At 45.4% G+C, this 11,622-nt stretch overlaps 1 protein-coding gene across 1 annotated transcript; it reads right to left on the bottom strand.

Moving 5' to 3' along the window:
• Positions 1-680: 680 nt before the first annotated feature.
• Positions 681-11,470, bottom strand: LOC115543553 (uncharacterized). Its single transcript, XM_030355941.1, has 5 exons — positions 10,943-11,470; positions 6,371-10,506; positions 5,828-5,951; positions 2,122-2,889; positions 681-1,610 (listed from the first exon to the last, which is right to left on the bottom strand). Exons 2-5 carry the CDS (start codon positions 9,876-9,878, stop codon positions 950-952), a joined length of 5,061 nt encoding a protein of 1,686 aa, XP_030211801.1. The 5' UTR covers positions 9,879-10,506; positions 10,943-11,470; the 3' UTR covers positions 681-949.
• Positions 11,471-11,622: the final 152 nt, after the last annotated feature.

Raw genomic sequence — 11,622 nt, 5'->3', positions numbered from 1 at the left:
CCCCAATGCTGAAAGTACTGTATTAGGTGCCCACTAACAGCTATATAAAAGCAATCATAAAGTAGCATGCCATGGGATCTTTAAAATGTGGAATTTAGCTGATAGAGTATAATAAATGTAATACATTCAAAATCGCTAATATATAACTGATCATATGATACAAAATACAAAATGTTATGTTATTTTTGCCACAAAAGGAGCCTTTTCTTAAAGTTAACATTGTCGATGAAATTATTATGACGTTCGGGCCAAATCAATCATCAGTTAGATACGTCCGTCCCTTAACTATTAACTTAAATGTGAATCCCATTCTGCATTTAAGTAGACTATCCATTGTCCAAGTGGTACAAACAGAATTAGCAGCAGCAATATAAATGCATGTGTATTTACATTGATACAAACCATATACCATAACCATGAACCATAAATATAAACCATCTACGTTGCCCAGCTTAACAGTTAGCATTAGCCATAACAACAAAAAACGAAAAGCCTTTGCTGAATAGTGAAATAAACCTTTCCTTTATTTCCCACTAACTTATTATTCCTGGATGCTAAAGGAAATCATTTCTTACAGCAACCTCGAAGAATATTCTCCCTATATTCCCAAGTGCAGTAAACCATAGTACTATATATAATCTGAAGCCCATCTTTATACAAAAAATAATGCTAAATCCTTATTCAGTTGGCTAATTTATTGTTGGTGCATTTGTTTCAGCAAATTTCATTTTTTTAGATTTAGTGCCTTTGTATACTCAAATATGAAACTTTTCTTTTATTGCAGCAATGCGAGTTAAAATGTCAATCCCGAGTTGGAACATTTTGAACTCAACATAAGGGTCTTAAGCCTGTGTGTATTCTGATATCCTACACCCGTACCGCTACCGCTACAGACTGTGCACACTGAGACCCAATGGTAAGACCAGGAAAACTGTGTCTGTACTGCACCTCAACCAGAGGACGATGATGAGGATGGTGAGGAGGAAGAAGAGGGCGACGATGGTAAGGGACAGTGCGCCTCTTCCGGTCCCTGGTCGGCGTACCTCAGTGATGACGACCTTGATGGTTCTTTCTCTTTCCTGCTTCCTGTGCACACAGATCTCTGCGCCGGCTTGAACTGCCATGTCACCTTCTTGGTGGTGGACGCCTGCTCCAACGTCGCAACGGCTTTCGCCATCTCGTCTGCTGGCTCGGGAGTCACCTCGTTGACGAACCCGGGGGTGGTTATTACCATAGTTGTAGCCGCAACTGTAACCGTGGTGACATTGTTGTTTAGGTTGTTGCTGCCGCTGGTGGCACCGTCTTCATCGCCTTCTTCGTCGCCTTCTTCGTCGCTTTCTTCGTGGCCTTCTTCGTCGAGCAGTTCGGGCAGTACTTCCGGCTCGGTGACATCTTGGAACAGGTCCCAGCTGGGCTCAGTGGTGGGGTGGCGTTTCGGACGGACGGGGCCAGACGGAGGCCTGTCGCTGGCCCCGGGGACTCTGGAAGAAGGGCGATGGGGGTATGAGTCCGAAGCGTCCGAGTCCCAGTCGCTGTCCCCGGCCAGGGATCCGCAGCCCAGCACCGACATGTCGGCGGCGCCAGATCCAGAGCTGTCCGAATCAGAATCCCTGCATTAGAGGATAACAATAAGAGAATAACCTTATGTATGGAAACTTAATCCTGATAATAATATACAATTAAATACAAGGTTACCCATGTTTACAATCATTTAAAAAATGCCTTTTGAATTAATTATCCTTGCACCAAGAGATAGCTCCCTTCCTCTCTCCGATTGAAAGGTGTTAAGCTAGTAAGCATTGGCCATGTCAACTCTCCACAATGATCACTCCCCTAACCTTGTTTCCTTTGTTGATACTGCCCAGGATGTGAAAGTTTCCCTATAAGAATCATGTACACCCTTCGGCTGACTGAAGATGCTTGGTCAATTTCTGCCTGTCTCAAGCGCTTCCCATGATCATCCTTGATTAAATCCAAAACTTTGCTGTCCAAAGGACCCTTATATAAACACTTTTCAATTAAAAATATTTTACACATGAGACTACTTTAGGTAAGATTTCGGCCTTTCAAATCAATAAATAATATAATAAGGAGTTGTATTGCAGCCCTGCAGTCCATTACCTTGTACCGTAGGGTGCAGTTCCTTCTGGGCCCAGTAAGAGACATGCTGGAGCAGCGAGGTAAACAAAACTATCCGTGGACAGGAAGTCTTCTCCCTCTGGACGCTGGGGCACAAGATGAGTCACCTTGACGACAGCCTTCTGTGCGGGGGAGGAGTCCTCGGGAGCTCGGGGCAAGCTGGGTAACTGGTTTGAGATGACTTGGATGGCCCCATGGGGGGGTTTGTCTATGGCTTCGGTTTTCTCAGCCTGGGGGCTGGAGCTTGTGGACACTGCAAGGTAAACAAAGCTATCTGATTGGATAAAGGGATCCAAGTCACCACAATCTAATCCCGAGCTTCTCATTGGTAGATTGGGATTGAGGAATTGTTTGATTAGTTGTTTGGAAGGGGATGTTGGGAGCGAAACTGAACTGAACATCTGAGCTGAGGTCTTAATGGATACAGCCTCTTTTTTTGTATCTCTTGGGTTTTTGTTTTCATCTCCATTTCCTTCCTCTGCTGTATGTTCATGTGAAGAGGGGTCGAGGAGTGAAGGGTAGCACCAGTCCAGCTCAGCACTCTCCTCACGTCCCCACTCTTTTGCACCCGCCTCTTCCCCATCTCTGTCGAATGATGTGCTGCTGCTGCCCAAGTCGGAACCACTCATTGGCTGATCGCTGTCAGAGCCCATCTCGTCTTGGCTCTGATTCGACATGGAAAGGAAGACGCCGCTGGAATCCGACTCTAAGGTAAGGTTTGAGTCTGGAGAGCTGTCCTCTTTAGTGGAGCTAGAGGGAGAGATGTTGTGTTCAAAAGGATGGCAACATCACGTTTTTCTGTGAACACAGAAACTAAACACTAAAATCAAACCTCAGACTCCAACATCAGTTCCATTTGTGTTAGAACACAGACAAATGGTTATAGGCGAATAGGTGACAATTGAAGTTATGTCACTTGAATCTGAAATTAGGTACATTAAAGGCCCACTATGCAACTTTTTTAGCCAAAATTACATTAAGTATGCAGGTTGAGAGTTATGCTGATGGTTCTGCATCCATTTCTGGGTTGATTGGTGGGTGTGTCATTTACCCATGTCGCCTATCCAGTGAAAAAGCGCATATGCAACTTGATCTGTTCGGACCGACACAATCCGGATGTGACGCAGCGGAAGTATCCTCGAAAATGTAGTCAGATTGTAGTTTCGAAAATGCTTTACGGCACAGACACACACCCAAACATGGCACCGGCTAGATATAAACAGCCAGTTGCGAGGCAATTGTTGTCCGAGGTAGGAAACCCAAACGCCGCCGTGTTTGGGTACATGATAGAGTTTAGATCGGGTTAGATTAAATAATCTCGGATATAAATAACGATCTCATCTCATCGTCATCCGTTTATCCGGGGTTGGGTCGCGGGGGGAGCAGCTCAAGCAGGGGGCTCCAGACTTCCCTTTCCCGGGCCACATTGACCAGCTCTGACGGGGGGATCCCGAGGCGTTCCCAGGCCAGTGTTGAGATATAATCTCTCCACCTAGTCCTGGGTCTTCCCCGAGGTCTCCTCCCCAATGGACGTGCCTGAAACACCTCCAAAGGGAGGCGCCCAGTAGGCATCCTTGTCAGATGCCCGAACCACCTCAGCTGAGTAAAGGAGCAGCGGCTCTAATCCGAGTTCCTCACGGATTACTGAGCTTCTCACCCTATCTCGAGACGCCAGCCACCCTTCTGAGAAAACTCATCTCGGCCGCAATCTCACGCTCCATAGTACCCTCACTCGCGAACAAGACCCCGAGGTACTTGAACTCCTTCACTTGGGCTAAGGACTCATAAATAACGATAATCAGGTTAAATAACTTCACATGGTGTGTTTCCAGCATTCGTAGTGTTGATCAGCAGAGAAATAGTCCGCCAAGACGTTGAGGTTGCTTAGCAGCCAGAGACTCTGTCCATGCAAGTGGAGCGTTCACTCTTCGTCATAACTATCAAACCAAACATCCTTCACATTCACCGAGCGAACATTCTGAAAGTAAAATGCACATTTCTCGCTAAAAATGTTTCCATAAACGCATTTAATGGCGTAACTATGTTACTATTTCCACCCAGAAAAAAGAAAGATGTCGGCCGTATGCTTCTGTACAAGGGTCACTACTATGGTCACTACAGTAACGAATTGCTTTGCGGCACAGACCCACAAACACGGAACCGGCTCGATATAAACACAAGTAACTAATGGATTGTTACATTCATCATAGATCAGCCGACTAAAAAGAGACAGAGAAACCCAATGTTGGAGGAACAGAAGAAGAGAAAAGGGAGACAGACCGACAGAGAGGCCAGACACGAGTAAACGTTGGGCAAGCTTTTCAGGAATAGCGTGAACTGAAAGAAAAAGAAGACTGCAAATCAGACGCCGACTCGGCCGTGTTGCTTTTGAAATTGAAAGTACCCTTGGGTGAACTTTGTCTGCGTAATATTCTTGATTCTGATAGTCTCTGTACACATGTTTGCTCAACCATTTTTTTGAGCCCTGTAAAAATTGTTTTCTCGACCGTTTTGTTGTGAGCCCTGTTTGTTTCTAGCTTGCTTGGTTGCAACCATATAAACACCTTTGTTTCCATGGGTGTTTTGCTGTTCGTATGTCTCGTCCCCCAGATACAGACTGAATCCCCGAATCCAGGTTCTTGTTTATTTCGATTATTATGCTGGCCAAACCTCTTACACTGATTGTTCTGTTCAACCTAAGATAAAATAATTATAATCTAGGGTATAAATTCTCCCCGTCAACTATAAAAAATGATGGATTTATGTTTATTGCAATGCAAATACACCATTTTAAAAATGTATAACCTTGCCTACACTTTATGAACATCTATTTCGGACATGGCTCCGCGCATCCGCCGGCTTCTTTGAAAACAAATGCACATGGCTCGCGTAGAAGAGCATGGGGAAGGGACGTCAATGAGTTGTTACGACAGTGTTGTGAAATATCTACTACGAAGCTTTAGGGGGCGCTGTGTAGAGAAATGTGCGTGCCAAAACCAAGAAAACAGCGAAGAAATGCCCGAAGTTGCATAGTGGGCCTTTAAGTGACATCATTTTATACTAATTTGAGGCAATAAGAAAAAACAATACCATTACCTGTGAGTGAAATTTTAATGCTGGGTTACTAGTAAAAGCTAGTATTTATCATGTTTAGTCTCTATCACCAGTGATGAACTATTCATTATTAAATCCAATTGATTCTTCCATCAAATTGAGGTTAGGGAATTATGACCTCAGGTCGGAATTCTTACTCTTATTTGTCTTAGTCATTCTCTACTTATTATTGTTGTTGATAATAATACAAATAAGTATAAAAGTGTATTGGTTTTAATAGTAATTATTACACTGACAGTGTTTTCAACAATGATTGTTGAAAAATATAGTTATTGATTTTGTGTCATATCTGAATGAATACAAACTTTCATGTAGCAGTTTAGATAGAAAGAATAACAAATCTATTTTCTAACTATATGGAAGATCAAACAATCCTAAAGCTACAGGAAGACTGCCAGAAACTAAAAGCAGATGTGTTATTTCAGTGAAGACAAAATATCCAAAGGTCAACAAGCAGGATAATAGTGAACAGCATCACGTCATCACGTTGCATGCTGAGGGGATGTCATTAAGACGCAATCTGGTCCAGACGGAAATGTGGGAGGAACTAAGGACATTTAGCTTTTAAAAGTACCTGATGCCTATGGTAGGTGCCCCAGCATCAGACTTTTCTGACCAGTTGGTGTCAACGTCCGTAATGACCTTCTCTGTAATGGTAGGAACCATCTCTAGAAGGACCTGAGACCTGCTCCCTAGACCTATCAAGAAGGGAAGAAGCAGATCAAAGGAAAGAAAGGTCTATGGCAGCCAATAACTGAGCGGTTGCTGTCAATTGATGATTACAGTTGGTTATTTAGAAAAATCACCATATAGTTCTCTTACTGACTGCAGATAGGCTTATATAGAACTGCTTATATTGTGCAAAGCCTATCAGCAGGTTTATGGGTCATAATGATGCTTGTATCAATATTGGCATTTCATGCATTGGCACAGATCTTCATCAATAAACAATGAGAAATCGTGAATGTAACTAATACGAGGTTGCCCTCTTCCTGAAACTTTGCATTTTTCATGGGATCGGCATTGTCTTTTGGATAGTCAAAAGAAAATTAGAAAACAATTCCAACTCAGCACATGCAAAATGGTATGCCTCTTTATTATAAAGCAGCACACCTACCTGTGAGAAAAGCACCTTTCTCTCTTTGGGGCCCCGGGTGCGTTTGGTACATGTCGGTCCTTTCCTTCTGCGGCTTGGGAAGCATCAGACCGTATGCTTCCCTGTGGGGCAGGGACAGGTCGAGATGCTCGAGGTCTGAGTCCAGCTCCCTGGCCCTCCTTTCCAGCTCGGTCAAGCTGAGCTCTGAAGCAGCCGAGGACGATGGGTGGGAGCCCCCAAAGCCTGCAGGGGGTCTGAGAAGAGGCCAACGCTGCAAGGAACCGGATATGGAGCCGGTGTCGCCTTCCTCCACTGGCCCTGCAGCTCTGCCTCCGGCCCAGCCATCCTCCCAAATGGTGTTGACCATCTTCAGCACCACATCCCAGCTCTCCACCTCCCCGGCCATCCCGCCAACATCCCTCTCTTCCATCCATTCTCCTTCTACATCTATTCTGACTTCTGGTTTACCGCCAACCTTATCTTCTTTTGGTTTGGGTTGCTCTTGTGAAGGCATCACCTTGCTTGTGCTTTCTTCTGCCTTGATCCCCTTTACTTCTAACGCTAACAAGTACTCCTGATTCACACTGTCTTGGATATCTACTTGTGCAATGTCTCTTGATTCTACCTGTTTTGTTATGACATGCTCTACTTTGACCACACCATAATTCTTCTCACATTGATAGCTATTGCTTTTGTCATGCTTTTCTCCCTGAGCACTACCAGTCACCTCTTTTGATTTTAGTTTATCATGCTCTACACGTTTCACCTTATTTTCCTCCTTCTCCGCTGTGGACTCTTCTGGATTCTTATTATTTCTGCTTTGCATCCTGAGATCATTATGCTCTTTGGTGGCCCTCCACTGCTCTAAGTTTTGTTCCTTCAATGACGCTCTGCTTACTACAGTGGCACAGAGACCCAGCTCTAGATGGGAGGGTTCTTTTAAAGAGCACCGCCCTACTGCGCCAATCAGATTTGTCAAAGGATTCTCAGAATGATGAGCTAGACGTGGGAGGTGGTGTGGGAACCTCTTCTCCAGTGCAGTGAGAACAGATGGGAGTGGTGGGAGGATGGGTAGGTTGTGCAGTGCGCCGCCTTGTCGAACTGTTCTCTTTCTGACAATGACTCTCCGGGGCCAGGTGGACTCCATGCCATCTGGGGGTGCTGCCGGATCCTGCTCCCCGAACCCGCTGTCTAGTTTGGGGCTGACTAGTCCTGGACGGAGGCCTGTAGCTGTTCCAGGGCGAGTTCTACTGTTGGGTTTGGGGGTAGATAACTTCTGGCTATCAAAATCTGGTTTGGGAGCAATAAATCCAGTTTTGCCCATATTGACCTTTTGTTCAGCTTTTTCATATGGCAGAAATTCTGGATTACCCCAATCAACAGTAGTGGTCTCCCTTTCATCCCTGTGCCTTGCACTATTGAGGTCTGGATTTGTTTTACCTGACTGGGAACTATGCTCAGTCTTAGGTGCAGTCTCGACCTTAGATACAACAATAGCATCAGTTTTGGCAATGGCTGTTTCATGGTCTGCACATACGTCTACATCAGCCAACCCACGAGGGTGCTGCAATGTATCTAACTGCTCAGGTCTTTGTACATCTACAATCACAGATTCATTCTCCCCATTAGTCCTTGCATCCAATCTTATTATTTTGTCTTCATTACACTCAGGCTCAACCTTGTTTCCAACCTTTTGCACAGCACAGGTACTAGCCTCAGCACTCAGTTCACAGTCTACCTTCACTTCTTCAGTTCTCTTTCCAACCGCAGACCGGCTTCTGTGTTTTTCCTTACTTGCAGATGAAGATGAATTCTCAGTTTTAATCCCAGATAGCTTTATGCTTTCGGATAAACTTCTTTCTGGACCTTTTTTACACTGGGATTCAATTCTTCCTTTCGGGTTTTCTATTTCGTCCACCCTATTATGACTTTTACTCCAAGATTCATGACGGTGATCAAAGTGTGCTTCAGACGTGAATGGTGTCTCTGCCATACTTCTAGGGCGACTTTCACCGCCTAACCAGGGCCTAACTCCACCTCCACTGTTAGATGATCGCACACTTCCACTCATGGTTTCTGGTCCAACTTTAGAGCCAGCTCGGTTTCTTCCAACAGCACATGTTCCCATCCTGGGTGCAGCATTAGGTGACGGGGAGAGTGACGGCTGGGGGGGCAGCAGTGGTGTGGTATCGTGCATCTGGTCAGATTCTAGGAACACTGAGTCCCTGTCGGAACACAGCGGAGCCGTTCGGCCGTAGCCAAAAGTTCCAAAACCAGAAGTGTCCTTCCTCTCCCGCTCTCTAGCCCTCTCCCTCTCCAGCCTGCCCCTCTCCCTCTCCTTCTCCCATTCCCTTTCAGCCCATCCCCTCTCCATCTCCCTTTCCCTCTCTCGTTCCCACTCTCTTTCCCGCTCTCGATCGGCCCTGCCTGCCCAGGCCCGTTCCCTCATCTCCTCTTGGAGGTCGCGAGCGGACAGTTGGACCAGCGGGGCTCGGTAGGGAGAGTAGCTCAGTTCATGTGTTGGGGACATCCTGAGGCTCTGGGTTTGAGAGTAGTGTCTCGGCTGGGTGACGTGCGGAGGTGAACAGCGCAAGCTCTGTGTCTGAACAGGCCGAGGTTTGGCTGGGGAGAAAAAGTGGGGGGTGTGGTAGCCTGAAGAGTGAGGGGAACCAGTGAAGGGGGAAACGACAGGAGAGGCGAGCGAGGAGCTGCCTACAGGAGGGTAGGCGGCAGGGTTCAGATACCCCCCACCCCTATCCAACATGTCCTCCGACGTGAGTTCGAGGCAGTCCATGTGATTTGGGGGGGTGATGACTTTCCATGAGTGGCGTCCGTCCCTGTTCTTTCCACTGTTTCCATGGTGATGATGATGATGATGCTGCTGCTGCTGCTGTTGTTGTTGTTGTAGTTGTTGTTGCTGTTGTTGCTGTTGTTGTTGTTGTTGTTGCTGCTGTTGTTGCTGTTGCTGTTGTAGTTTCTGCTGTTGTTGCTGTTGTTGTTGTTGTAGTTGTTGTTGATGGTGGTGCTTTTTGGATGAGGATGAGGAGACGGCTGGAGCTGAGAAAGAACACACTGAGGGAGTGGCTGAGCGCTTAAAGCGTCCCGGGGAGCGGCAGTCGACCCCGTCGGCCTCCTGGACCCCCAGCTTTAAGGAGTCATAAATGGCCCTCTCGTCCAAGCGCCGCACAAACGAGGGATTGGGGGTGAGCGAGCGCGGCTGCTGGTCGAACATGTCCCCTGGGGACCGGCCTGCTCGGAGGGAGCTGCTGGCAGAGCAGCTGAAGGCTCCCTCCACCCCGGTCTCCCGCATGGAGCCGCCGATGTGGTGGAGCTGGTGCTGGCTGTCTATCTGCTGGTTAAGGCACATGGTGTCGTAGATGGAGCGCTGAGGGACGTAGCCGTCTCCATAGCCCCCCTCCACGATGCTCCCCCCCCCACCTCTCACCCCACCCCCCTCGCCTACTCCATGTTTTGCTCGGCAGCAGGAGTTTTTCTGGAAACATCCAGGGCGACTCAGAGGTTTGCCCATGGTTGGCCGGGGGGGTGGGCGGTGGGAGGGGGCAGCAGGGGCAGCGTTAAAGAGTGGAATCTTTGAAGCGTAGATTGACTGAGTTAATCAACCGTCCACTCCATTTGAATCGTTCTAATGGCAAAACAGGATGTCTAATTTTTAACTTCCTGAATACTCAATTTTGCTGTCCAAACTATGTCAGCCTTTCTATCCTACTTTCTGAGTATCTTAATTTTCTTTTAAAAATTATGAAGTACGGGTTTTTTGTAATGTATTGTAACTGTACAGTACTGAAAAAAATATTGAAGTTTAGTGCAAAAGCAAAATGCACCATCCAAAATGTTATTTTCTTTACATTTCAATAAAAACAAGCATGAAAGTCCATTGTTATAGTTCAACAAGAATACACCAGCAGCTCCAACGGGATCATTACCCTCCCTCAAAAGCGTCTTTCTTTGAATGGATTTGGATGGATTCTGATTGTTGATTGTTGATTTTCAAACTGTTTGTGTTCAGCCAACATAGACTTTCATCCACCTGCCACAAGATGGGTAGCCAAGAGCCGACTGGCAGAATGACAGAAATAATACAGTAGGGTATGATTGATGACTGCCGTTTCTGTTTTTATGCTTGTATGTTTTTCTGGCTGTAAAACAAAGGAAAAAAAGAACATGGTAAAAGCCAAACAAACATAAATAACTTTAAATATGAATAAATAAAAAATAATAAAAATATATAAGTATATTAGGATATATTCCCATATTCTGAAACCAATGCAATCTATGTTTCATTGGAGATAATTATATTGAAGGCAATTCAACCAAAACACAGCAAGTACAGTATTAATAGAGCCACAATTATGACTTTGGAACATAATCACATCTGTTGATGAAACAGAATAGAGGTGGTATAAAGATTTTATGCCTGGTCAAATCAACCAAATTAAGAAGTGCTATCAACACACTATCGAAGAGCGCCTTATATTCTCAGATGGTAAGACAATTTCCTTCTGCTGTAATGGAGCAGAGAGGCGAGTGCAACAATAAACCATATTTCATTTTGATGGATTAGGCATACTTTACCTTCCAATGACTTGACTGATACATCTGGCAGTGGATTATTACTCCTGTTATGTTCACCTCCAACAAGTGTTGTGTCTTTATACAAATGTTCTGTCTTTCTACAAGTCTTTAGTTTGCCCACAAGTCACTGCATTCTCTATGCTTCTTTCTTTCTCTCTCTCTCTCTCTCTCTCTCTCTCTCTCTCTCATCTTCAAAGTGTTCTCATTTAAGAATCTTTTGAAACTGTCAATGTTGTCCATCTCTCCATATCGTCATCCATACGAATGCCACATTTCCCATCAAAAAAGACATGAGCGTTAAGCTGGTCCAGCAGATAGCCTGTATATATATATATATATATATATATATATATATCTGTATCCAAGACGTATGCAATAATGCGGCGATATCCTCACAAAAACCAATCCTTGGGTTGTTTTTCTTCGTCTATCTGAATGTGCTGATTCTGTTCCCCCTCTCCCCTCTCTCTCTCTTTCTCTCTACCTCAACACGCTCTCTCTCTACGCTCTCTCTATCTCTATCTCTCTTCACTCTATCTCTCTCTCTCTCTCTCCCTCTCAATACGCTCTCTCCCTCTCCACGCTCTCTCTATCTCTCTCTCTTCACTCTCTCTCTCTCTCTCTCTCTCTTTAAGCTATCTCTCTCTTCTCTCTCTCTCTTTCCTTTCTCTCTCACGTTC

This window comes from Gadus morhua, chromosome 5 (assembly GCF_902167405.1).
Source record: "Gadus morhua chromosome 5, gadMor3.0, whole genome shotgun sequence".
NCBI classification, from domain to species: domain Eukaryota; kingdom Metazoa; phylum Chordata; class Actinopteri; order Gadiformes; family Gadidae; genus Gadus; species Gadus morhua.
Note: the sequence above shows the minus strand (reverse complement) of the source record. Positions and strands in the feature narration are given on the sequence as shown.